Source organism: Colletotrichum jinshuiense, chromosome 1, assembly GCF_051148585.1.
Source record: "Colletotrichum jinshuiense chromosome 1, complete sequence".
In the NCBI taxonomy this organism is placed as follows: Eukaryota; Fungi; Ascomycota; class Sordariomycetes; order Glomerellales; family Glomerellaceae; genus Colletotrichum; species Colletotrichum jinshuiense.
Genome location: NC_139302.1, coordinates 2643825 through 2670987, shown reverse-complemented (window position 1 = coordinate 2670987; position 27163 = coordinate 2643825). Strand labels below are relative to the sequence as shown.

General features: G+C 54.8%; 5 protein-coding genes across 5 annotated transcripts; 4 read left to right on the top strand and 1 right to left on the bottom strand.

The window, feature by feature from the left end:
* Positions 1–1860: 1860 nt before the first annotated feature.
* EsH8_I_000699 (histidine phosphatase superfamily) lies at positions 1861–5473 on the top strand (the record flags this gene model as incomplete). The annotated part of the gene is made up of 11 exons (XM_083268112.1): positions 1861–2429; positions 2489–2573; positions 2654–2816; positions 2875–2898; positions 2962–3029; positions 3090–3151; positions 3203–3348; positions 3399–3487; positions 3550–3666; positions 3714–4258; positions 4969–5473. 11 exons carry the CDS (start codon positions 1861–1863, stop codon positions 5471–5473), a joined length of 2373 nt encoding a protein of 790 aa, XP_083118550.1.
* Positions 5474–11078: 5605 nt separating this feature from the next.
* On the top strand, positions 11079–13029 carry EsH8_I_000698 (uncharacterized protein; the record flags this gene model as incomplete). The annotated part of the gene is made up of 2 exons (XM_083268111.1): positions 11079–12654; positions 12722–13029. The coding sequence occupies 2 exons, from the start codon at positions 11079–11081 to the stop codon at positions 13027–13029; spliced, it is 1884 nt and encodes a 627-aa protein (XP_083118549.1).
* Positions 13030–18991: 5962 nt separating this feature from the next.
* Positions 18992–20352, top strand: EsH8_I_000697 (uncharacterized protein; the record flags this gene model as incomplete). Its single annotated transcript, XM_083268110.1, has 2 exons — positions 18992–20245; positions 20305–20352. 2 exons carry the CDS (start codon positions 18992–18994, stop codon positions 20350–20352), a joined length of 1302 nt encoding a protein of 433 aa, XP_083118548.1.
* A 2864-nt stretch (positions 20353–23216) lies between these two features.
* On the top strand, positions 23217–25012 carry EsH8_I_000696 (major facilitator superfamily domain-containing protein; the record flags this gene model as incomplete). Its single annotated transcript, XM_083268109.1, has 2 exons — positions 23217–23421; positions 23526–25012. 2 exons carry the CDS (start codon positions 23217–23219, stop codon positions 25010–25012), a joined length of 1692 nt encoding a protein of 563 aa, XP_083118547.1.
* Positions 25013–25450: 438 nt separating this feature from the next.
* Positions 25451–26599, bottom strand: EsH8_I_000695 (glycoside hydrolase superfamily; the record flags this gene model as incomplete). The annotated part of the gene is made up of 3 exons (XM_083268108.1): positions 25451–25930; positions 26010–26249; positions 26339–26599. 3 exons carry the CDS (start codon positions 26597–26599, stop codon positions 25451–25453), a joined length of 981 nt encoding a protein of 326 aa, XP_083118546.1.
* Positions 26600–27163: the final 564 nt, after the last annotated feature.

The following is a 27163-nucleotide window of genomic DNA, read 5'->3' as shown; positions in this document are numbered from 1 at the left end:
TTTGATCTTGTGTCTTTGCTTCTCTCCGGTCTAGGATTCTGACCGTTCCTTTTCCCATTGAAACACGCTGTACGTGGGCGGGGAGTTGTCATCGGTTCTTAGCGTGGGCGATCGATCGGAGGGATAGAGCGGAGCCATTTGTGCTTTGTGAGATCCTTGTGGCTGGCTGGTGGGTGGTGACATTTTTTTGGAGACACGTATTATGGAGCGCATGATTCTGCGTCCTTTCTTATTCCTCTTGCGCGCCAAGAGGCGACCAAAAGGAGGAGATGGGAAGAAAAAGCAATGAGGAGGGACCTTGGACCGACGGGACAGAGGGGGGGAGGGAGGGTTTGAATTGTGGGAAAAGCGGGAAGGAATTACGAATCTCGACCCAGATTCTGGTGGGGACCCTTCGCAGAATTGCCAACAGCTGGGATTCGGAGTTATTCATCGATTTGGTGGCCGCATCGTCGTCGATGTCAGGTTGGACGGGGCGCAGGGGAGTTGGTTGGACACATCCAGGAATAGGTTGTTTACTATATGGGGCTCGCTTCGCAGCTCGCCTTCCGGCTGTGGGTGTGTGCGAGTGAGATTGGGAGAGAGAGAGAGAAAGAGAGAGAGGTGATGAGGTGGTGACTGGCCGGTGGCAGACTACGGGAACGGTGGCTTGATGACGAGTGTCGTCGGCGAGAAATGGTTGGATAGATTTTGACCGCCATGAAGCCGGGAAAAGGAAAGATGGTTAGAGATGATGCTACCACTTTTTGACGTCTACTACAAAGTATCCGGGGACGGGTGGTTCTTGTGTTGACGGCAGGTTGGGTTATCAACGGCTAGAAAGGCCCTGACGCCGGCAACGACGACCATGTACTACACGACATAGCATATAAGGTGGTTGTTCGAATTAGCGACGGGTGCGCCCGGTGATCATGCTAGGCAGGCCACGGGCGCCAGACAGAGTCTGTGTGCTTTTCTCTGGGGACGACGTCACGTGTCATGACACGAAGTATCGGACATGGGTCCCTGAGCTCGACGCGCCAGAACAACCCGGGGGCACAATGGCCAACCCAATTGGCCGATGCGCCTCCGCCTTCGGGACCGGATCCATCTTCCCGTTCAAGCTAAGGTAAGCCGTCGAGGCCAAGCATCGTCAAATGAGACGGCCGCCTCCAACGACCAGTGCCCCCTAACCTTGAGCCTCCCTGCCCTGGGCTCCTCAGTGCAACCACACCTCCATCACGACTTCATCGTACAGCGAGGACCTGGCTTGCGCGTATCACCATCCGCAACACATCTGACCGCTGTTTGTTTGCTCCGTTATTCCTTTTCCCCTTCCGCTCTTTCCGTCCTGCGGTTCCTCCCTCGCATTACTACGGTCTATCAAGGTGGCCAATTGGGGGCCACGGGCATCTATCCCGACGACTGGGATCCGGCGCATGTCGAAGAATCCCCTATTCCTGCCTGCATCGCTGCAACCCTGAGCATCCCCATCCGCGCGCAGCCTCCCCGGCCATCATTAGCGTACGTGTTTGTTTGACGTCTGACTGCTTCGAAAAACCTGCATGCACGCACCTTTCGGGTAGAGTCTCTCATCGATGCAGCGGTACACTCGGATGTGAAACGTACCTTGTCTGACTTACCCTCCTTCTCTGCTCATCCGAGTTGGTCTACGTATCGGTTCCTCCGCCGGTTTTGTGTGTGGAGCCAACCACCGACCGGTTCAGACGTGGCAATTGCTTGTTCACCTGCCGGTAGCCTTCAGCGGACCGTCGAGCCAGGAGGCTTTCCTGCCATCCGCGCCGCCCCCCCTTCCCGAACCACCCACTTGCTCTTCGATAAGCATTAAGCGCTTCGGCTCTCTCCGTGCTGACAGCAACCATGGCACCTCGTCAGGGAGGCTACCTTCGCGTCCCTGGACAGGAAGAGGACGTCTCTCAGCAGCAGCCCCGCCGCAGCCGCAGCTCTTCTGCCGGACGGAGGAAGAAACCGTTGCCGAGTGAAAAGCCACTCCCGGCGCTTCCCCCGGCGACACCCACGGCGGCGGCGGGCTTCGCTGATATCATGAACAATGGCGCCGCCACCACTCCTAGCAGGCGCCGCCGTGCCACGGTCGCCATCGTGCTGGCGCTGGCCGTCGTGGGATGTATGCTAGCCTTCGTTGTCTTGGGCTTCGCCTGGGACAATGACGGCGTGCGGAGAGGACCGTATTTGCCGGATATCTTCAAGAATCTGGATGATTGCCCCTGCAGGCCGGACGACGACGTGCCGCAGTATTTCCGGACGAGCCCGGAATTGTGGGCTGGTCCGACCGCGACGGGGAAGCCTGCATTCATGGCGCAGACGAGGGTTGTGCCGACGGGATCGTATGTGCCGAATCAGCCTCTGCAGACGGATATACCCATCGAAGGGATGAGTAGTAAGAATGAGAGCATCTTCAACATGATGGGGTCAGTCATACTTGGGTTGCCTTTAACGGCAAGGACAAGCTGTTAACATTGAGGTGTAGATATCTCACTCCGTACCAGCCTAGTCCTGGGTTCGGGGTGGACGAGTACGCGCTACCGGAGGGGGCCGAGATTGTTCAGGTGCAGGTAAGCTCTCCAGGGCTGGCTTCTGTCGGAAACTGTGTCTCCAGCTCAGCCAGGCACGGTTGACTGACAGCACGTGATAGATGCTTTCCCGACACGGGTCCAGATATCCCACCTTGGGGTCCAATGTCTACGGTTTCGGGGAGCGCATTGCGAAGGCTCAGAAAAATCTCAAGGCTAAGGGTGTCTTGGGATTCTTGAATGACTGGAAGTACCAGCTGGGACATGAGATTCTCGTCCCCAAGGGTAGGAGTTCAGTACTTTCCCTTCGTCCTGTATCTGGCTCTAACGTTTCTATGCATAGGACGGCAGGAACTTTTTGACTCTGGTGAGTGGCATCTGGACTCAACATAGCATTCAACATGGGTTCCTGAGACTGATTGTTGTTCAGGCATTCTGCACTCATACATGTACTCTTCTTTGTACAACCCGAACAGCAAAATCATCGTGCGGACTACTGTAAGTAACATTCGTTCAATTCTGCACAGCCAAGCTTTTGTGTGACTGACATGCTTCCAGACACAAGATCGAATGCTCAAGTCAGCCGAATATTGGCTTGCTGGCTTCTTCGGCCTTGAATGGTATGACTCCCCATTCGAGATGGGCTTGTGGTCAGTGACTGACTCAGCCAGGACCAACAATGCGACCATTGAGGTCATCATCGAGCAAGACAGGGCCAACAACTCGCTTGCTGGGTACTTGAACTGCCCCAATGCTCGCAAGCAGAATGGTGGCAATGACGCCGGGAAGATCTGGATCTCGAATTATTTGGCCAATGGTGAGTCCGCCTTCGTGCTGTACAGACGGAGAGTCCACTGACACCTCCAGCCACTGCCCGTCTTCGAGATCTAGCGGATGGGTACGATTGGACTATTGACGATACCTACGCTGCTCAGACCATGTGCCCATATGAAACGGTGAGAACAACCTACCTGGATGAACGCTCGTATCAGAGACCTCAAGACTGACCTCGGACCAGGTTGCATACGGATTCAGCCGATTCTGCGACTTGTTTACCTACGAGGAGTGGGTCGGATTCTCCTACTCCGTCGACCTCATGTTTGCCGGCAACAATGCTTTCCAGAATCCCGCAGGTGTAAGTCTTCTTCACATTGCCCACAGTCCAAAACTGACTCTCTGCAGCGCGCCGTGGGCATCGGATATCAACAAGAAGTTATCGCCCGCCTTCAGAACCATACCCTGGGCTATTCGGGCTCCCAGATCAACGTGACGCTGGATAATAACACCGTCACCTTCCCGCTCAACCAGAGCCTCTACTTTGACTTTTCTCACGATACCAACATTGCCTCCATCATCACAGCGTTCGGTTTCAAGCAGTTTGCCCAACTGCTTCAACCGACCGAGTACCCGGGCCCGCACAACTTCACTGTCTCGCACATTACGCCGTTTGGCGCGCGGCTCGACATCGAAATCATCAGGACGCCTAAGCCGTTCAAGGCCGACCGGTCGGGGTATGATGAGAGCGGCGGGGAGACAAAGTACATCCACTTTGTGCTGAATCAGAGGACGCTGCCTCTGGGGTGGAGTTTCCCTGAGTGTGATGTCGAGAGGAAAGATGGGTGGTGCGAGTTGGAGACGTTCTTGAAGGTGCAGGAGGAGATGCCGGGGCTTGCAAACTATGACAAGGCTTGTCATGGGGATATCGAGACGGTGCCATACGGGGTTGTGTATGATGGCAGGCCTATGTAACAGGAGGGAATTGTGATGACATGCCATCAGTGTGTGTGTAAGTGTGTGTATATAATTTTACTTTCTTGTCTGCTCAATGGTGTATGTGTCTTGTTTAGTTAGTTGTTTAGGAGCGCTTAATGGATACCTCTAGAGCCTTGGAGAATAGCGAGTGAAATCTTGGTACAGTTGAAAAGGGCAACAACGCATCAACTCAAGCCTCCTCGGCCGAGATGTGTCCCAACCCCCACCCCAAATGCACCTTCCCTATCTGCAGTCCAGGCATGACAAACAAAGAGTCTTTTGCTTGATATGGGAAAGGGAACCCAGATACCACGCACGACTCAACCTCGTCGCCAACCATTGTCAACCGCAAAGGCCAAAGTTGAAATGAGCAAAAACAAAAACATACAACACCAGGTATTCGCTGGTCGTCACCGACCCAACTACTAATCCGGCCCTCATTGGCTTATCTATGGGAGAGCGGACGGGATCCCGAGTTTTCCAATGGGTATGGTCGTATGTGTCAGAACACCTGTGTTAAGAGACACATAAGGGTTCACCACCCGGTCAGACGCAGGTGGTCTGCCACAGAGGCCGAGGTAGATGACGAGAGCAGTTCTAAAGGCATTTTATTAAAACTATAAGCAAGTCTTGATATGCTTCTCTTGTGGGTACAACCTTCATAGGAGGACCTATTCTTGCTCAGGTCCAAGGGGCGTGAATCAAACCCGCCGCTTACCTGCGAAAGCGCCCCCCGGGACAATTCGCTCAGCCCCAGCGAGGATGATATCGGAAAGGCGTTTCTGGGCCTCACGAACCGGTTCACGGTCGACTCTGCGGTATGGAATGTGCGGTTCCTTGCGGTCGAGAAATTCACATCGAGGTCCTTGACCTACGAGATGAACAGGTTTCCCGCCATGGCCGGCTTTGGTGCTCGTTTCAAGCAGGTCGCTGGCGGCGGCACCTACGCGGCAGGGCTCTGGGTCGAGGATGTAGTAAGGGCTATCCTCTGGGGGCTTGCGTGGGAGCACTTCGTCACCGGCCCCCGCAAGACGGGAGGCTTTGACGAGTGCGAGCCCTCCGGCGCTTTAACGATTCAAGGAAGGCTGGCCCAGATGTGGTACCCGCCTCATAAGCCTGTGAACAGGCCTCTGAAAGTCACGGAAGAAACTGGGTCGTTGGGCTTCGAGAGAGATGTGCCGGTTACTTGAAACACCGCCGTGCTTGACTTTGACCGCACGGAAGCCCGGGAGTGCTGGGCCATACTTACCGATAACGATCCGGGTTTCCTCCTGCTTAAGCGTCAGGGGCCTCGTTTTGTGAGGATAGGTTTCTGCAACGATACCTCGAGGAGAGCGGTTGACCACTCAGTATTCAGGGAAGAAACCTTTATATTGGTCTGGTAGCCTTTGAAAGGATGCCTGTAAACCAATTGTAGAAGGAGAAGCTGTAACATTTCAAGATAAGATACTCAAAGTCGTGTGTAAGATGAAGACGTAGCAATAACCCCCTCGTTGGCTTTTAGTGGATGAGCGTGTGGAACTCTAATCATTTCGAGATGAGTATTGTTGTATGCGACAGACACTTACGGTGTAGATAATGTGCAACATTATGGAACATTGGAGATAATGATGTAATTTCCTTGACAGCTTCGTCTACTTTAAGCAGACGCGTCTTTTTTACAGTGCCTTATTGTTTTTGGTTCCATATATCTATCGAGACTTCCCAAATGATGAAACCTGTGTCGAACTTCTTTGTCATGGTGAGCAACATTAGACCACAAGTTCGCATAATGCGAATCACTTCACCACTTTGTCAAGCGATACGGCGTAGAAACATACATAAGTATTATGAAGTCACCAGCTCAAAGCCCCAGTTGCATTTCGGAGACATCTTGTCTGGTTTAATAAGGTGTTTACAGTTACCCCGAAATTCCTATGTCCACCACACGGTTTTTGAAGGCGCAGGCCAGCTCTTGTGCGTCGAGGCCTGGCCAATAACGGGCAGGCCGAGAAATTAGGTTGTGTATGCTTCTAGTAGAATATATGGCTTCATCGCAGCTAGGGGTTTCAAGTTGATTTGGAGCCTTTTGCCCAGATACTTCAAGAGCCATCAGGGCAGGGGGTATTCCACCGCAGAATAAAAGGATAATAATCGGATCATGGCCTTTGTGTGGTTTTCGACGAGCTCAACGACCCGGGAAGCCAATTTAAGGACTGCGAGGAGTTCGAGCTTACAACCATCTTCTAAACCATTTCAGACTTTCATGTAGCTTCCTCATCCGCATCAAGGGTGACGGGGTCCAGCACGGTGTTTAAGGACACACGGCTCATTGAACACACCAAGTCATATTTACCGTATGCCTCTGTAAGTTGTTGAAACATACAATCACCCCCACCCACCATTGAGCGTTGACACTCGAGGCAAGATGGGCAATAGCTGCACATTGCGAGAGTTTACATCCGGGAAGCTTCCCACCACTTACAATGCAACTCCCCTGATAAGTTCTACGTGGCGACTAAAACCGTTTGCTTGCGAAACACCGCAGAATAGGGGTTGAGCAGAGTGATGGCTATAAGCAGAACAACAACGACCCGACTCCAGTATGGTCTGCTTGATACATGGAAGCCAGGTGCCGTGATAGTGTATGTTATGTTCCGCCGTGAGGGACGTTTCTGTTCTCAAAGTCCGCATCGATCTTTCCTACTCAAAGTCGAAGATGGTGGATCATTGATTCTATGCTTTAAAAGGGCTTCGGGCGATTGGCCGTTGGAGCATCACGTGTTGAGACCGTCTCGGCTTTGCGTACCTCGCATTGTGTGCGCGGTTTCTCATGACGGCTTCCGTAAGATTAGTGCCCCCACCCATTTTGCTAACATAAATATATGTTGAACTCCCGAAAGGAGAAAGTATGCGAGAGAAGAAAACAAAGGAGTACGTGAATGCAGATCTCTCTGAGAAGACAGTGAAATGAGTGAGACCATTCGCTCCCCATGGAAACCTCAGCTAGCCTCACATATGCTAGGTGTAGAATCGGGACTAGCCTCGCATGTGGGCCGATAGCCCAACAGCTCAAGTAACTGGATATGCCCAGCAGACGATTCACCTGCCATCGCTGGAAAAAAAGAATGCGTAGCGTCAGTGACGTCGGTCGGCACCTAACCCTGACAGGGAAACTCTGGAGTCATCGTTGGCTCCTACTGAGGTTTCTAAGGAGGTTGGCCTGTGATGCATGATTTGCCGCAATGTTTGGGGCAACGAGGCTGCTATTGTGCTTACACACATATGCCCACACGTGAATTCTTTCGCTCTATCTGGAAATATCTGGAAGAACGACGGTGGACGTGGTTGCGTCCATGACGAAAGGAATTGGCCGATATGCGAGATCTTAGCCGATACGAGCATAGCGTTTGGTGCATTGAGCAGCGCACCATCTTCGCTCCCATGGTCGCCGCTGCAAGGTCTACGCACCATCGAGCCGGACGATTAATGATGATGGGCGGAGGAGGGTACGAGATTGGAGGGGTTCAGGTGAGAGCAGGCGTCTTGTCCCGTGGTAAGCACGGAGAGGGATCGGCGGCGCAAGCGACAGTGGCCAATGAGAATTGGCAGGCAGGGGAAGGGAGTCGAGGAATTGTTAGGTCGTGGCTCAGCTGACGCAGCGTGTTGGGGGCTGTCAGTCAGCATTTCCTACTCTCCCTATCTTCAAGGCTAAGGACGGACGAGAATCAGCGGAAAGCGACGAATGAGAGCTGAAAGACCCGTGCTTCATAAGACGGCGGTTGTCGCATTCTTGGCGCACTGTTGCTGTCGTTGGTTGGTAACTTGTAGTACCGTGGCCATGGTCATCACCGTGATAACCTCCACATAGCGGCAAACAAGGCGAGAAACGGTGCTGCGGTAAGCGGCGAAAGTGACAGCTGTGAGGGATATGATCTCATGGGTCGAGACTGACCGCGGGATCGGGCCACAGAACTCTGGGAACCGTAGGAGGTGCACCGCGTCCTGGCAGTCTTGTCGTCGTCCTTGCTAAGTGCCCGTTTGGATGATTCAGCCACGTTTGGGTAGCATCGACGGTATGAAGTGCCGCACGAATATTCCCCAGTTCAGGCGACTCGCCAGCCTCAGGGGTTACGAAAAGAGCACTAGCCCAGGGAGCTAGAGAAATGACGACCGAATGGGGACGGACCTGGCTCCGTGGTGATTCGTCGTGAGTTGAAAACCGACAAAAGCTGAAGTATGTAGTACCTAAGGCGGCGTTTGTTGGTACAGTACGGTACAGGGACCTGCCTTATCATGCCCTCCATTGGCTCACGAACCTGCCCCTATAAACCTATTCCCCCGTTTCCCCCGAGCTCAAGTTGATAATATGGTAAAGGGGAGCGAGAAGAGAAGAGACGGAAGAGACGGGGGAAATCTTGGGATGTGGCGTGGATCGACAGGTCCAGTCGTGTGTCTGGTGATACGTGATCAAAGACCAAAGGATGCGAGGCTCGATGTCTCGCAGTGACCGTGGCACTGGCTCGAATGCGTGCGATTGGTATCCGTAAGGTCTTCCCACCGGGGGAAATACACTTGAAAGAATGGCCAAGAATGAAGCTAGGGCATGTGGCTGGTTGAGGAGAAATGGTTCGTGGGTGCCTTGTAAGAGCCCCCCTAGCCACAGCTGAGGCGGCATCTTGTACTGCTACTACAAGGTACAAGGCAAGGCCGAGAAAAAAACACAGCCAGGCAAGGCTCCGGCACGGAAGAAGAGGCATGCAGGTTGATAACAAGCGTGGCATACCAAGACGGCCAACAACTGTCTCATTTGCCGAAAACCAGAGCCGCGTGGACAGGACAGGTGCTGATTTGCTTCTCAGCGGTTGGAGCAAGACGTTGTCGAGGGGGGCAAATCAGGCTGCCCCATTGTCAGTAGCCTCATCTCACGATGATGCCCTACGACATTTGATGTGAAAAAAGTGAGTGAGCGGGCGTATACCGTGCCAAAAAATATAGACAAGTCGTGTGTACAGCTACAGTGCAGATGCGAAGACGTCTCATTCCCACCCTGAGATGTGTTTTAGTGCCTGCCTGCAAAGCTGACAGAGAACAGTTCTTGGCTTCCTCGGCTGGTCCTCAGCTACGGTACGCCGGGATGGGTTGCTGCGTCGCTGCGGGGGAAAAGGGAGGGGCGAAAGATGGAGCAGCCGTGAACAGGGCAGGCGGAGGTGGTCGGACGACGACAAGACCAAGTATCGAGTACCTCATTCATAGTGTGATGCAAAGCCACGTCGGTTTACGAGGTGAGAATGGAACCTTGGCTGAGGTGCCCTGCTTGGGGCTTACAGAGTGGAGTAGAGTGGATACAGAAGCATCCACCCAAGCTGTGTTTCTACCACTCACGTGTCCCAGAGGGGAGAGGAAGGAGAGAGGCTGGGATTTTGTTTTTTTGCACAGCCACCGCGGGGGCTGAACGAGCCCTGCTCCTCGTGCTCCATTCTCTCAGGTTTCCTTCCCTTCCATTTCCCTCGTCCCCCGTACCCTCCTCCTACACGTCCCCATCGTGTTTGATCACTGATCTCCTGCCTTGCTCTCTGAAGTCTTTGTAAGAATCTTGAGCTGTGGGAAGAGAGGGACGAAAAGCAACGACTGGTTACTTGAGCTTCTTTTCCGCGCGATCCTGAACTCTAGAGATGGCCCCCCAAGGTTGTGGCGTTGAAAAGCTGGAACTGTCGGGATAACTCAGATATGCATCTACAGAGCGTGGCGTAACCTGAGAATGCTGAGGCGGACCTGTGTCTGTGTGTATGTGCGCGCGCGTGTGTGCGGCTTCAGGTACCCTTCCGCACAGGAAACAGCACAACTGGTACGTCTTTCTCTTCGGGCATCTACAATGTGGTTTTTCCCCTTTGGGGCTGAGGAAAAGCCACTTCAGTTGGATGGCCCAAGTATCGAGTACGCGCGACCCAGAACACCCACTACAGCTTCAAGTATCCCGTACTTTAGCCAGCTCCGGCAGGGACCGTAAGGCAAGGTACCCATCCCAGCAGGGGAATAGGTGCCTGGCTGCTGGGCTCCCGGCGGGAATACTACATCCATGTGTCTGCAGTCTACAGAGAGTAGTATAGACGTTTACAGTTCAAAAGTTTCCTCGCCCGACTGGCCGTCGTCACCTTGTCCCGGTTGTCCCGCCCTGTCCTGTCATATGGCTGCGCTGGGTAGGACGGATACCTCCAGTGCCTTACCTAAGTAGGTATGGGTACCTTCCAGTCCCCTAGCGTCTGCCGCCCCCAGTGTGCGTCCGTCAGTGTACCTCCCGCCCGTCGTCTGTTGTGGCAGAGACCACAAGCCCCAACTCGCCCTCATTCGCAGACGGAGTCGCACTCACACTTTCTGGCCATTTGCCTTGCCTTGCCATACTCTTTCTTGCTGCACCCGCCCTCCATCCACCCTTCCCTTTTCCTCCAGCTTCTGCCACACCTCGAATTCACTTCTCTTTTCCCTCTTCCTAACATCTCATCGCCAGCCCCAAAACTTACCGCCACTGGGCAATTTGCACGCCTCCAATTCTCCCAAACTAGCCACCATCTAAACCGCTTGTGTCAGCCATATTTCAATTCCACTGTCGGTTCCGCCACATTCCACCGCGACACGTCCGCTCGTCCCGTCAATTCGGGGTCCAGAGCCCGTCCAGAAAGATCCGCCACCTGTGGCTGAACGACCCGAAGCTCCCATGAATCGTCGTTGACCATCAACATCGACGCCGCGGTCGCATCGGAGCTCCTATCCATAAAACAAAACCTCAATTCATAAGCTTGATGCTTTCGTTTGCTCATGGCCTCAGATAACGGTCCTATCGCGACCGAAGCCCCTCTTCTGGCAGCGACGACGCCCGTCGCATCAGACCCTTTTGCGCTTGGAGGAGATCCCGCTCGCACCAAGTCGCTCAAGAGGGCGCGTGAGTCTACTCCAACGTCACCCACGTCTGTCGTTGAACCTGCCGCCGACGGCGCCGTCCCCGCTGCTGCACCTTCCGCCGACTATCCCTCTCCCACGAAATCAGCTCGCTTTGCTCTGGCGTCGCGCCGTTCACCGACGCCCTTGACAGCTGCCGCCGCTCTCGAGGCCCTCGAGGAGGAACGAAGGCGCGAACAGCGCCTGAACCCACCTGCTTCGAGCGACAACCCAGGCCATTCAGTCTTGTCTGTACTTGCCGGCAGTATCGCTGCCATGAGCCGAGCCGACGACGCGCCACAAGCTCCTACGGCTTCCATGGAAGCCTCCACCAAGGCACCCGAGCCCGTTTCAATACCACAAGCCAACAATGTCCCCGCAGAAGCTTCAGAGGTCAGCCCGCAAAGCGCGACAAGTGCAGCAAGCATGGCTGGCGCTCTTGTGACGGCCAGCCCGGGACCAATGGATGTCGATCCCAAAATCAATGAACAGCCTCAGCATCACTCCCAGCCGCCGCACCCAACCCCTGTCCAAGATGACAAGAACCCGCCCGGATCACTTTCATACCCGGGATCGCTTCAGGCCGCTGCCATGATGCCCGCGCCACCAGCGCGCGGCATGAGCTTTCCCATGCCGTCGCCGGGGCACGACTCGCCTACCCAGTCGTCCGGCAAGAAGCACAAGTGCCCCTTCTGCGAGACCGAGTTCACACGTCATCACAACCTCAAGAGCCATTTGCTCACACATAGCCAGGAGAAGCCCTACATATGCCAAGAATGTACGATGCGCTTCCGGCGTCTTCATGACCTGAAGCGTCACAGTAAGCTTCATACCGGCGAGAAACCCCATATATGCCCCAAGTGCGATCGCAAATTTGCCCGAGGTGATGCGCTGGCACGGCACAGCAAAGGTGCTGGCGGCTGTGCCGGCCGCCGGTCTAGTATGGGTAGCTTTGCTGAGACGGACGACATGGATGGTCCGAGCATGAATGACGGTGATGAGTCGATGGCCGGCATAGTGTATGCCAACGAGGAAGATCTGACGGAAGAGGAGAGACGTATGAGTCTACCGAGTATCAAGGCTCAGCACGTTGCGGGCGGGCAAGGCAGCATCGAAGGATATAACGCTCATTCTCGGACTTACCCGCCGGCTGGCCCACGACCTGGAACAGGAGGTCTGTACCCGCCGAATGTTGATCGAGGCACGACAAGTTCAACCACGTCTCCGAGTATGCCCAACAGCATTGCCGGGGCCCACACGCCGAACACGAGCATATCGTCTTTGCCTGTGAGTGGAGCCTCTGTCTACTCGCAGAGTGGCATGACAGAGAGCCCCAAACCTTTGAGCCCTGGTCATGATACAAATAACATTGCGAGACAACGCTCCCCGAGTCTCACGCAGCAGTTTCAGCAACAGCACTACGGCCGCAGGCCCTCGGACAGGCATACACCGCCAGGTTCGTTTGTGTCCGCCCGGCTCATGTGCCCACTCTCATTGAACGCGTACTAATCTTCATTTCCTAGCATTCGCTGCTCCAACAACACAAACCGGTGCGACTCCAGCGGGCACCGCTCATGCCCGCGGCGCAAGTGGAACGCAGGCCGGAAGTGGGGCCGAGAACGGCGGCAACATGTTCGCTACGGATCCCGGTGTCTGGGCGTATATCCAAAGCCTGGAGGACAAGGTCAAGCAACTGTCGGACAAGGTCACGGCATTCGAGAAAGCAGAGAGTGCGAAGCAGGCGCAGATTGGGCTGCTCACGAGTGAAGTCACCGGGCTGAAGAAGCAGTTGCAAGCCCGCGACGACGACACGGCGGAAGTCAAGACATGATGCAAGTACGGACGGTGGCACGTCAACCATGTAACAACGAAGAAATGTTTCTGGTGTGGTAAGGGCAAGAGGACACCTCATGCGGCGGCAGGAGGATAAATGTGGCGTTTCACTCATTGTCGGCGTCTTGATTTCTCGTCTCTCTTTTCTCTCACCGATATTTCTGCCTCTCTGGCCTGTTGGCTTGTAGGACGTTCCGTCCGGGAAAAGGCGTTTTTAGGGCACTGGCAGATGTGCGACGGTGGGCCTCGACACGAAAAGTTTCTGGTTTGAGAGGTATGACCTCGGCCGTAGATGGAACTTGGGTTTTGCCACTTGGCATACTCGAAGTTCCTCGCGGGTATTTCCAATTCTTATGGGATTCCGGTCCCCCCACCCATGTATTATAGCGGTCGTTGCAGAGATTTGGCCTCATGGTCTTCAGCCTTCCTTGAAAGGTGGCCAAATAGCGAATTCAGATACATTTTAGACCAAGCCTGGGTGCCCTGTTGAAGCCTGACAAATTTTTAGTGGTGTCTTCAGGCCGTATGGCCACCTCGTCCCTAGGCCATAACCAAGATGGGGGGCGCAATTGGTTCCGGCCAAGCAGACTCAACTTTTTTCCTTCCTTTTTTCTTTTTTGGCAATCACTATCTTCGGAGCCATCCAGGCGAGCCATCGACCAAGAGGTTCTGCCGGGTCTATGCTGCTTGCTGAGACAAGAACTCGGTCGTGGGGCTAGCTCCCGTCCGCTGTGGCTGCGTTTGGACTTGCTATTTTGGTTAGCGGACACGACGGCGAAAGGCTCACGGCCTTGTCGGGGCCGGAGGAGGAGGAGTTGCGGCAACAACGAACGGAGTCAAAGTCCAGCAACAATGAATGCAACGGCGGAACCGACAACAATGGACGAAAGCAACAAGAGAAAAGAAAAAAGAAAAAAACCGAACGAAACCAGTTGTCGGTCCGAGGACGGGCGGAAAACTCTTCGGGGGCGAGCGAGTGTGCCGATGGATGAAAACGGGCAGCCTGGACCAGGACCATATGGGCAATCCCGCTCTGGCTTTCGCCCCCCCTCTCGCCGGGTTTCTTGTTCTTTACTTTTGTGAGGCTTCGCTAAAATGCTCCTCTCCAATTGCAACTGACCTGCCCTAGTCGTCGTAAGTTTGCATCTTTCGCTTTGGTGTTGCGCGGACAAGAAGCATTTGTCCGTCCTCTCCCTAACGTCGAGCGGGACCCGAGACTACGCGCCTGAGCTCGGGAGGGATTGATCTGGGCAAGTAGCCCCCCTCCCAGTCCCGTTCCCGCTCCCCCAGATCCGAAACTCTCCCCCCACGAGAGACCGGGCAACGAGCGCTCGCGTCTCCTGACCAACACACAATGGCGGCTGCTGGGCATGAGAATGGGTTTGTCCCATGGCAGCGGTAAGATCGGGGTATAGTCGTGTGCGATGACATAATGGTACGCCAAGCCAACCCAGCCAACTGCGAACAGCGATGGGGAGTCGCTCTCTCGGCGAGTCTAACGAATGGGTGATGCCAACAGCTATTGACAATCACCAAGGTGTTGCGAAGAGAACTGGTAGTATTTCCGTGTAGCAAGCGGATGATGCCGGTGACACGGTAGCGTTTGGAAGTAGTGTACCGCGCTCTACACCAAGGTACACATGGTTTTACTGCAAGACAACATCGCCCTTTACTCCTATACTCACAACAAGGGATATCAAATAAGGGGTGAGGGGAAGGGAAGCCGAAGACGCGGGACACCCACCCCCTAGATCGCGATTGTCGCCCTCTTCGGATTCAGTACCAGAAGAGTCGGGGTTGCAAAAGGGGGCATGGTTAGCAACTCGCTAGAGACCTTCCCACCAACTTGGTCTGCATTGCACGGGGGCCCAACGGCGTGTCTTCGACGTAGCCATGTCCGGCCATGCACAAAGACGATCAGCAGCCATACCAGGAGACCGGCAGTCACTGGCATGCCATTTCTAGCATACATGAGCTGGCTGACAAGAGGGTCTGCAGTAGAATAAGACGGCCAGCCGCCTCGAAATGGGACAATGGGCATCGGAACCATTTTGTCGCACAAGTTGTCTCGTGCGTACCCATTGAGCCAAAAAGCAGGCTGTCCATCGTTCAAGGGACGCAAAATAAGTCGTGAGCAGCGGTATGGCACGCAGTTTGGCCATATGAGGGTCAGTGGGTCATGTCTTTACGGCTGCCATCAGTCGTGAATAGGGCCGACAGCGCCTGTGCTTCAGTTGCCGCAGTAGCCATTCCTGTCCCTCAGGACCATCGCAATGTCTCTCGTCGAAACAATGGCGATCCCGCCCCGCGAGGCTCTAGAAGCCTCAATAATACAGGGGGCTAGAACGTTGGGCAGAGCGCAGCTGAGTCGTTGTGGCCAAACAACGACTGCTATGGAATGCGACGGTGGATAGCGTATTTACACATGTAGACCGGGGCAGCTCAGGCCTTGCGGATGGCATAGTACTGTTTACGGCACGATGCGTCGCTCTGCAGGTATGGACCGGTCGCATAACAGGAATGCCCTCGTCTCAACGGCGTGCGTCATGTCGGATGTCTGTGAAGTCGTAAGTGAAGCCCACGCTCAGGTGGTTGTCTAGCATCGGCCGGCGAGTAAGTAGCAAAGGTATCGTGACCGCGCGAACCCAATCAGCTATCGCTTAATGACTTTGACGTGAAGTGGGGGACCAGATATGGGCTGTCGTCGGTTTCGATATCTTACGCAAGCTGAACGGGCGACGCCACCCTTGAGCCGATGAGGGGGAGGGTCCCAATGGTCGGCAGGGCTCTTGACATGACTCTCCGCCACGGGCCTTTGGTAGGCCTTTCCTGTCGAGAACGACAGCACCTGCAGGCGCGGACCCAGAAGGCTGTCGATGTTTCAATGTTTCAGGTGGAAAGGCAGTGGCTACGCGGCCATTGCTTTTCGCTTTTTGCTTTAGCGCAGATCGATCGCATCCTCCGAAATTGAGGGTGGATTTGCGGACGTCATGGCCGAAATGAGATTGACGAAATGGCACGGTCAGATACGTAGGTGGTGGGTGTCCAGGAGCCAGAAAGAAGGGTCTCGCAAAACAGTTGCAAAGCTACACATCCGTGCTGGCTAGGCCGCGTCTTTGTCCTTGTCAATGTCTCGGTCCATGGATAAATGCTGTGGCCATGATCAAAGTCTGATTGGATACCCGTGTTATGATATTCCCTCACCTCAGCGACCAGAATGAATGTTGATGTGGTCGAGAAAGACGGCCCAAAGCCCGTCGCGAATAATGATGGCCAGTGGGTATCGGGTGACGGGCAGCGCTACCGAAGCCATTGGCTGGTTCATGAACCAATTGATTTCCCCCTCGTCGAACGCTCGGCCCGAGTCGAGGACTACGGTAAGGAAGTTCGTGTGGCTTTCATTGTTATTGCCTAGGTCTTTGTGGCTGTCACTTCTGCAGCGCGCTTTGAGAAACATTTTGGGCCCCTGCAGGCGAAATGAGCGACAGCCCAGGAACCGGCCGAAATCTCTCTTTCCCCCCCACCCCTTCCTTTTTGCGAAAGAAAGCCTGGGGGATATCGAAACATTGGCTGACTGGCGCCGTCGCAATTACCATTGGGATTGGTCGCTGGGGTTTCTTAACGAACCATGGAAAAGGAGGAACAGAACAGAGCTGGGCGACAGTAGGTCCCAAATTTCCGGATCCTCATATTAAGAAGAAAAACACCTCATATGTAAAGAAGGGAAACACACAAAAGTCCCTCTCACATGGCGATGGCTGTTGTACCCGTGCCGACACCAGGACATTGAATGTTGACTGCAAGATGCCCAGTACAGGCTGAGCCATGCTCCTCTTGATAACTTTGATGTGGACGTGCGTTGAAAGGGGGTTCGTCGCGAATCTGTTCTCGATCCAGGTGTACGTGCTCGCATAGAGCCGCCAACAATAAGGGGTTCACAACACCACCCGTCTCTGCGCCAATTGTCAACGGGTTCGTCGCTTAGGCCAATTCTCGTATGAGTACTTGGCGCCTAGCGCACGGTAGCTGCAGCGGAGTGTGGAGGGAACGCCGGTGTGCAATGGCTGGTTAAAGGAGGGCCACATCAAAAGTCACCATGGCCGACCCAATTAAGGCCTGGCCACTTGGGGGGGGGGGGGGGGGGGGTATCCCTCCACAACGAATGGAAATGTAGAGTAACGGCGACAACGGCGACCCGCGAGGGGCGACAAGAAATCGATAACAACAACCGACAAGGAATATGGCGAGCGTTTTGGGCGAAGACACCTGGTGATTGATTGCTGAGGGGGTATCGAGATTGAGCAAAGTCAATTGATGGTTAGCATCAGCAGGGGTTGGTTTACATAGGCAAGGTTCTCTAATTGTGCCAAGGGATTCTGATTCCACCGTTTGCGGTCGGGGGCCCTCGACTGGACCAACATGGGAAACGGCGCCGTAAATGAACACGGCGATGGGCTGGCAGTGTTACATCAAGGCAGGGCTCCAATCATCCATTCAACGGCGGTCGCATTCAGTGGCAGTGGCGATCGACATTCGGCCGACCAGGCTCGTCTGCAGCGGCCTGCCTCTTTCGCTTTGGACGGCATAGCTGTGGATTGTGGTTGTGCGGGAAACGTTGCTAATTGCCGAGTAGGTAATCCCCCCCCGCCTCCCCCTTCTCTTGGACTTTTCCTTGTAGCAAAGCAACTTTGTTGGCAAACCCCTTCACAAAAAAACAAAAAGGGGGGGGGGGGGGGATCCGCCATGCGACCGCTGGCTGGCGGTGATGCATGTTTGTGGTTCAATGCTGTATACATGCATGGATAATATCAATGGATGCAAAATTTCCACGTTTCTTCCGTTGCGTTCTCCCAATATCGGATGATCTTCAAATACCCCAAAGTACCTGTGCTGGACAAGAACCAAAGGGATCAGACGACAGCGCTTGGAAGCACACGGCAACGGCACGCTGCGAGACGGGGACTGCCCTGGGAGCGTCTCGTGGGCCAGTACAGCTCAATTTTAGCCCGGAGAACAGCACAAGCTCCAACATTGAACAAGTCTTCTGTCGCAATAGGGACGATGCATTTTCTGTGTCATTTTGTCCAAACCAAGCATCTGATGGACGCTCTCCTCTCGTACGACCCCTAGGCAAGCCCCCCCAGCTCCGCCATGCGTGCGCACCTTGCTCACTCCTTCCCATGGGCAAGTGCCCTGCGATCGATGTCAACGCAAATGACTGGAGCCAGGAACCACTAATTTTAATCACGCGCTAGCACTCTCTGGGCAGATAGCCCCCTTTCCTTCCCCTTCCGGGGAGGCGCACCTACCCTGGCAAGCGTTGCAAGCCCTGTCCGTACCTGCAGCGGATCGTCCTTTCTGATAATAGCGCCTGGAGGCCCGGGTGGCTTATACGGTTGTACCTGTTGTACCTGGTCTCCTAATTTCCCAGGGAATCCACGACACGGCCTCTTTACCCTGTTATCCTCCACTTCGCCCTCTCCTTCTCCCTCTTCTCAGCTTCTCCTGGTCATCGAGGTCTTCACACTCGTTCACCGCGTTGATTCTCCAACTAGAGAGTTCGCTCTCATTACACTCCTTTGAATCCCACTTAACCTTTATTCGTTACCTACAACCACCTACACGAGTTCCCTTTCGATTCCCCTTAATCAACAAGCTACGCGAGCAAATCGAACACTTCTCGACCTGAATTCAATACTCGCGAGAAGGAAGGGTAAGCTACAGCCGAACCGCCCCCAATTGATAACACGACGCAAACTCTTGTGTGTGGAATATGGCAAACCGAGGGAAAGAGCGCGCAGCGACAAATATCAATGAATATATTGCACCCTCGAGGTGCTATCCGCGCGACTTGCATATCATTTTCTTGTTCAATCTTCTTCGCGGCACTGTGGCGTGACAGTGTCCCGTCCGCGGTCCTTCATTTGCTAACCAAGTGTCTCTAGACAACAACTGACAAGATGAGGTCCATCGTGAGTCTCGCGATTGCGGCATCCCTCGCCACCGGCGTTGTTGCTCAACCCCACAACCACCGACACCGCCACGTCAAGAAGGACGTCGCAACCCCCGTCGACAAGCGAGACCCCGATGTCGTCGTCGTGTACGAGGCCGGCCCGACTGTGACCGCCTACGAGCTGGGAGGAAAGGTTGTTACCGAAGAGGAGGCCAAGCAGGGCATTGCCGACGGTCTGTTTGTCGTCGTTGGCGAGACCACGCCCACCTCGAGCCCTCTGCCGTCTGCCTCGACTTCCAAGGCTCCCAAGACCTCTACCTCGGCGGACGCCCAGTTTTTCGAGATCAAGGTCGCCAAGTCTAGCACCTCATCGACCCCGACCCCGACTCCCACCCCGACCCCGACGCCGTCTTCCACAAGCAAGGCGGCCCCCGCCTCCACCTCCAAGTCCAGCAGCTCCGGCGGCACTGGCGTCAACGCCGAGTTCCCTAGTGGCAAGATTCCTTGCTCTCAGTTCCCCTCCGACTATGGTGCTGTTCCTGTCGATTACCTTGGTACAAACGGCTGGACTGGCATCCAGAGAACTCCCAACTACAGCCTTACCGATACTTTGATCTCCTTTATCGAGACCGCTGTTTCGGGCGACGGTGGCTGCACCAAGAACTCTTTCTGCTCGTACGCCTGCCCCGTTGGCTACCAAAAGACCCAATGGCCCAGCGCCCAAGGCGAAACCAAGCAGTCTGTCGGTGGACTGTACTGCAACAGCGACGGCATGCTGGAGCTTTCCCGCGATTCCAAGAAGACCCTCTGCGAACAGGGCGCTGGTGGTGTTTTTATCCAGAACGACCTTGATGATCAGTCTTGCGTCTGCCGCACCGACTACCCTGGCACCGAAAACATGGTTATTGCCACCGTTCCCCAGCCTGGTGAGCAGCTGGCCTTGACCAACCCTTACTCTCCTGACTACTATGTCTGGAACAACAGTCCGACCACCGCCCAATACTATGTCAACAAGCTCGGCTACAGCGTCGAGGACTCTTGCGTCTGGAAGAGCTCCAAGGACCCCTCTGGAGCTGGTAACTGGGCCCCTATCAACATTGGTGTTGGAAAGAGTGCCGACGGCAACACTTACCTCTCCATCTTTCCCAACGCGCCAACCTCGACTGCCACGCTTGACTTCAACATTGAAATCACTGGCGACGTTAACAGCAAGTGCGCGCTCATTGACGGCTCCTACACCGGCGGTGGCAACGGCTGTACTGTAAGTTCAAGTTTCCGTGGCATTTGGGTGCGAATGCTGTGCTGACCTTCTCGCTATAGACGGCCTTTTCCAGCGGCGGCAAGGCTATCATCCGGTTCTACAAGTGAGAAATTCACGACCAGAGATAGACTGGCGTGTAATTTTTTTGCTTTTGTTTCTCGTGAATACCTCTAGAATATCGACGGATCGGCACAACATGTCCACCACCGGCGGACTGACTGATATCCGCATACGATCTTTGATGGCCTTTTTCTAATTTGTGTTCATAATTTTCATGCTGTAGAGACGGGATTGGAGAGGAAAAGTTGGAGCAATTGATGGAAGACGATGTCAACAACTGAAGGCTACATCAGCCCGAGGGCGCAACTGGAACTACCCTGGAATACCCTCGAGCCGAGACGGACTTCTCCTCTTTAACGGCGATTCGGCCCATGTCAACTCAAGCCACGTTCTGCGACGGCTGCCTTATGGTTATGAGGCGTTTCTTTCGCGGGTAGGCGCCGATTTTTGCTTGGAGTAAAATGAAGTAGGGAGTAGAGATGATGGATACTCGACTCGGGTAGTTTGCATAAGAATGGACGGGAGATTGGGGAAGGGCAGAGTTTGAACGGCAGCCCTTGCCGGCACATTATCGCTTTGACGCATCGTTTCTTTTGTCTGTCACTATTTGCCTTGTCATGCTTGTCTTTGTTTTCGCGGGTGGCCTCACGATGGTCGAGCGATAGCCCGCGGGCGTTTGGGGGGGCCCTTATAGCCGCTTCGTGTATTGCCGACGCACCGTTAGTTTTTAATTCATCGCTCACGATCATCCTAGTATGCTGCGCATTGCATGGGGCCATGCAGAGATTCTATGTGGAGCGCCTGAGATTCAAGCTGACGTTGAAAATTTCGGGGCAAAAAGGCGGACCTCGCCGGCCAGCAGTAGCCGCAAACCGCCGACGCCGGTCGGGCCGGGGATACAAACTGCGAGTGCCTCACGCCTGGGGTAGAATGCACGCATCTAAACCCGGGCCGATGCAGGAGTACACAGGTCAACAGATGGGGGGATGAAGAGTTTTCAATATTGGCTGTTATCTCGCGCGATTCCCGTGTCAAGCATACAGATCCGGCACCGGTGTCGATCCATCATTTCACGGTCGAGCCACATTGGCAGCGCAAGGCATCCAGTCCCCAGGCCACCACCAACAACCGTTCCCACTGGGTACAGATCTCCGCGCCGCGAGAACCGACGGGTGTTGGAGGGTCTCGCCCGTACTATAGTCTACTCCTTCACAAACATGGCATGGTGGCGTTTGCTTGCCTGCCTGCTCTCTACGGGGTCGCGCTATGTAAAAGCGATGATCAAGCTGTTTAACGCGATACCTAGCAGGTCTGCATGTTCAAAGACCAATCTTCCTATGTAGCGGTTCTTCCCTAGTGGAAATGGATGAAGTGAAGCGGGAGCCAATTAATTGGTTGGTTGACTGTGACAAGAGCCGCTGTGTTGTGCGCCAGGTAGGGTGGAAAAACGACGCCGTATCCGCTCTCCAACGCCGATTCCACTAGCCATGGCCATGTTTCTGCTCCTTCCGCCAAACCCACTTTCTTGCAGCTTTTATTCTTTCCCCGGTCATCCGCGAGGGCAGGTGCCGCACCCTCGCTCAGTTCCTCCCGCGACTTCGGCGGGGAACGACGCGCCAAGGAAGCTACGAGCAAGATATTTTTGCTTTAGTCGGCGCCCGGCGGCTGGCATTGGGGCATCTTCCGCCGCTACCTTTACTCTGCCTTGCCTTACCAAAGGTGACGACGGGTGGCGGGTGACGGCCCATCTCCAAATTCTTTCTTAGCTTTCTCACGCAGCTAGTTACACTGTCCATCTCCAATTCGTGCCCACTCTTGAAGCGAAGCTTCTCCTGAGAGCCGGTCGGGCCCATGCGGTTCGCGGCGGCCGATGGGTCATCATGTGCGGACAAGGAATGGGCCACATGACCGTACAATTCCTTCATCCGTTCTTCATTCATCCATGCATGCATTCGCCTCCTACCAGCCTCTTGTTTGGATCGGACAAGGCCTCCACAATCCGCGAGGGGCAAGGCAAGTTTTGAGGAGGGGTAAGCAAGAAAGAGAGGGAAAGGGTAAAAAAAATAAAAAATAAAATTAGATGCGACATGTATGCGGCCATCAGATTTGCTGATGACGCCTTGGGTAGGCCGGCCTACATCTTGTCATTCGTACTATGTAGTATATCTCTCTCTGCCTTTTCTCATCCAACGGTATTTTCTGCCTGTTCCCTTCCACTAGGGTAGGCGACTTCCATTTGCATTGCATTATACTGCTTCGCCATCGCATTCACGCTTTTTCGAGTGCTCGTCTTCGTCTCCTCCTTGCACCCTTCAACACACTCCACCCCTCCAGCAGTACTTCGCATCGCTGCCTGGTCACTCGTCTGCCGAATACTTATTGCTACTTGTAACCGCCAACCCACGTTCAATTGGGCTGGTGGCAATTGTGTTTTCATCCGTTAACTATCGTCGTCCGCTCGCATCTGCGATTCGTTAACCCCCCCACGAACACAACGCATGATCCTTGTCGAGCCTCCGCATTTCCAAGTCAGCGTCTCTTCGTCTTGCACAGCTCGTCCGGCGCTTCCAGGTGAACAAGGCAGATAGGAAGGACTGCGTTGCAAACGCACCAAGAAAACTCTCGTACTCGACCGATCGATAAGATAGCCTTATCTCGACGTCGTCGCCCGTCCTACGTCATATCCTGTCCAATCCAGGTTCATCAACTTCTATCGACGGGTCGCCATTGGCGAGTCTGAACGTCGTCGTGCTAGCTATCTTGAGCGCAACTCCACTTCATAGGCCCAAGCCGACGTTGTTCTTGAACGGTTCCTTGGCAGTCCTTCCCGTTGACGATTATCGATAATCAACTTTATCTCAACCTCGCTCACGCCTAGATCATTGACTGCTCCTCAATCGCAGCACTCGTCATGTCGTTGAACCGTGTAGCCTCGGTGGAGACGTTCCAATTCGTCCCTCAGGAGCAGAGATCAAGGCGAGGTAGCGATGCCTCGAGTGTAAGGGCAGGAAGGCTTACCTTCAACCCTCTGCCCGATCAGTGGGACCCCGCTGCGAACAGACCTGATACCGTCCTCGCAGTCGGCGCCTTCGAGGTTCCTCAATGGAAGAGAATCCGTACGTTTCGTCTCATCATCGCCCATCACTTGGCATAGATCGAGTGGGCGATGGTTTGTATTTCTTTGTTCGCCGCCCAGGAGGTTTGTTAACAATTCGCTTAGTCCAGGTTACCGTGGCGGTAATCTACTGCCTCTTCGCAGCCGGTGTTGCTTTCGGCTTTGCAGCATTGAAGCCGGTCCTCAAGCGCGAAGGCGCTTACAGTGACATATGCTCGGCCGATGACCCGGAATCGCCTCCAGACGAAACGTGCATCGAAATCCACCTGAATTTGATGTTCACGGTGGCAGCTGTCGGGACCAACATTGCGGCGTTACCAGTCGGTGCATTGCTCGACCATGCGGGCCCGCGTGTTTGCGGAATCGTAGGCAGTTTCTTTCTGGTCACTGGCTCGCTCCTGATGGCTTATGCCAAGAGGCTACCTTTCGATGGTTTCCTCATCGGATACCTATTCCTTGCTCTCGGAGGTCCTTTCACATACATCTCATCCTTTCAACTATCCAACGCGTTCCCCAAGCATTCGGGCTTCATCCTTGCCCTCTTGACGGGAGCCTTCGATGCCTCTAGCGCCTTGTTTCTGGTTTATCGCCTGATATTCCAAGCATCCGAGGGAACCTTTGGCCACGAAAAGTTCTTCATGGTTTACCTGATCGTGCCAATCTTCATCATCATCGTTCAGTTCACACTAATGCCGAAGCAATCGTACAAGACGGCAGGAGAGTTGGTTGAGCTGCAAGAAGAGGTCGTCGCGGCAAACGACGAAGACCCGGAGCCCTACGACGACCAGGTCGACGAGACGACAGCGCTTCTGCGCGAAGAGCGTCGCCACCATCGTGAATCTGTCGTCGCTGATATTGAGCAGCTGCTGGGAACACAAAAGGCCGACAAGCAGGCCCGCGCAGAGGAGAAGACGGGCGATACCTCGGGGGTCTGGGGTGTGATGCACAACCGCACAGCCCTGCGGCAAATTGTGTCGCCGTGGTTCATCCTCATCTGCCTCTTTACCGTGATTCAGATGCTCCGCATTAACTACTTCGTCGCCACCATCCGCTCTCAGTACGAGGTCATCTTCGGCGACCACGAAAAGGCCGTCGAGATCAACAACTTCTTCGACATTGCCCTACCCTTGGGCGGCATCCTCTCCATCCCCTTCATTGGCGTCCTCCTCGACCACACCAGCACCGTCACCGTTCTCGCGGCTCTGGTCACCATTGCAACCACCATCGGCGTTTTGGGCGTCATCAACAACATCTGGGCGGCGTACATCCAGGTATGCCTTTTCGTCCTCTACCGGCCGTTCTACTACACTGCCGTCTCCGACTACAGCGCCAAGGTCTTTGGGTTCGAGACGTTCGGCACCGTTTACGGCACCATCATCTGCCTCTCCGGGCTATTCAACTTCATGCAGTCCGGGTTGGACATCCTGTTCCACGAGACCTTTGGCGGCGACCCCGTGCCGGTCAACGTTATTCTGCTCTCAGCTGGCCTCGCCGTTGGTATCATGCTGGTTGGCTATGTGGCACTCAAAGCTCGGGGTCTGAAACGGAAGATGTTGGAGCAGGAGGCCGAGGCTGCTACTGGCATTAACTGAGAGTACGCGAAGGGGGGGGGGGGGGGTGCTTGTTCAGTCACCAAACTCGGGTGAGTCCGTGTCTGCTCTTGTTTGCTGCCGGGGTTTCCCTTTTTTTCGTCTGTTGTATCACATGGGCCTGCGTGGAGTTTTGGAACTTTTGTGAACGAGTGCCCATCAAAATTGTTCGAGCTTGTGTACATGCATGTTATACCATATTGGAGTCGATAACAGAAAAGTATGTATATACAAAGAGGTGAATGAATAAATCATGCCATCAACCAACGGCCCTTTTCATATGCCACTCTTATTTTCTTCCTGTTTTTCCTTTCACCCGATTTATTTCGCGCCAACTCCAAATGTCAGCTAGTCTTTTATACCCATCATCAACATAGCTTTCTTGCTTTCGTGATCTCATCCGTCTCAACATGCTGCGCGAGGAGGGGGGCGAGTGGGCTTTTACTCTTCATCCTCGTCGATAGTCGGCGTCTCGAAGCGGCCGCCCGTCCGCCCAGAGCCGCAGAACTGGCCCCACCCGTCGACCTGTTCGCTCGCGTGCTTGAGGACCTCACTGAACCCCTCGTTGCCGTTCTTGTCGACGCAAAAGTACTGGTAGTCGGCGGCGTCAATGTTGACGCCGTCCCGGACGCTGGTGGGGTACTCGATCTGGAAGACGGGGGCCCCCGCGGCCACGAAGGGCTGGAAGTCGGCGCAGAACGGCTCGACCTCGTCCGAGGTGCGGGTGCCGAGGCACGTCTCCAGGACGGCGAAATCGACGACGGAGGTGAGCTGGGGCGCGATGGCCGGGGCGTTCTTCTGGCCCAGCATCAGCGGCCGAGACTCGCTGGTGGTGAGGGTGTGGGCGTGGGCTGCGAGGGCAGTGATGTAGGCCGCGTAGTCGGAGGGGGCGAGCTTGAAGCCCGTCGGGTCTTGGCCGTACTGGTGGGGTTGTCTGGTTAGTCTGGCTTGGCCGACTTTAACGGGGGAGACGGGGGAAGAAAAGACGAGAAGAACCAACCTCGGCCCAGGCGTCGATGTTGTCCGGGTCAACGCCGTCGCAGCCAATGGCCGCGGCTCTTTCCAGGCGCTTCTTCATAATGTCGACAACGCGGGCGTCCCGGATGTCGACGTAGCGCTCGTCGGTGTACGGGGGGGTCAGGGGCGACCCGATGACGGCGGAGGGGAAGTCGTCCTTGTCCTCGTCCCAGTCCTGGACGGCGCCGCCGTTGAAGTAGCATATCACAATCTTCCCCGCAGACTATTGGAAAGGGCAAGGCAGGGGCGTGTCAGTTCATCGGAGGTTAGACGTTTGCAATGGACTCTGGGGGCCCCGTTCGCTCGGCTCACCTTGAGGGTAGGGATGATGTTCTCGTAGTCGACGGCGTGCTGCAGGTCAATGTCCCAGACGTCGGCGTTAGCGGGGACGATGTCGGCGACGGTCTCGGCCTTGATCGGGTTGTGCAGGATGATTTGGAAGCTGACGCCGGGCTTCCACTTGCTCCAGTCCACGGCCCGGCGTGCGAGGCTGTTTTGTTGTTGGGCGGGTGTGGCGAGGCAGAGGGCGCTGGCCGGGGCCAGGGCCAAGAGGGCAAATTGCGGTAGCATCATTCTTGAGTATCACTAGAGCAGAACTGTAGTAGAAATCCGGGCGTCCTGAGATCACAGGTGAAATTGGGGCGAAGGGTGATGGGAATCATCCTTTATACAAATAACGCCTTTGTATGAAGTGGCACACTTCCAGGCAGAGAACCACAGGGTAAGGAAGCATGGTATCCACGAAAAACCCTTGAGCAGATCGGAAGACGACCGGGAAGAGAGACGGCTCTATTCAAACATCCTGCAATCCTTTGAGTGGATCGGCCCGGGCCCCAGTCCCTGATTCGAATCCAAAGAGACCAGAATCACCCTAAATGCTGACCAGGGACCACGGGTTTGGCAGCCAGTGCGCATGGTTGGGGTGACATCGTCTCGTATTTACAATCAATCGTCTGATGTGAGGCAGGCCGCAGAGGATTCCATATGGCGGCGATGCGACCTGGCCTGTCGAACCCCCCGCCAATGTTGTCTTCATTGCCTAACAACGAGAAATCACGGCCTAAGTCACTTACGTGCGATCATACCCGGCAGGATGCGGCGCCGGCTCTCGAAAACCATACGCAGATCTGTTTTGCC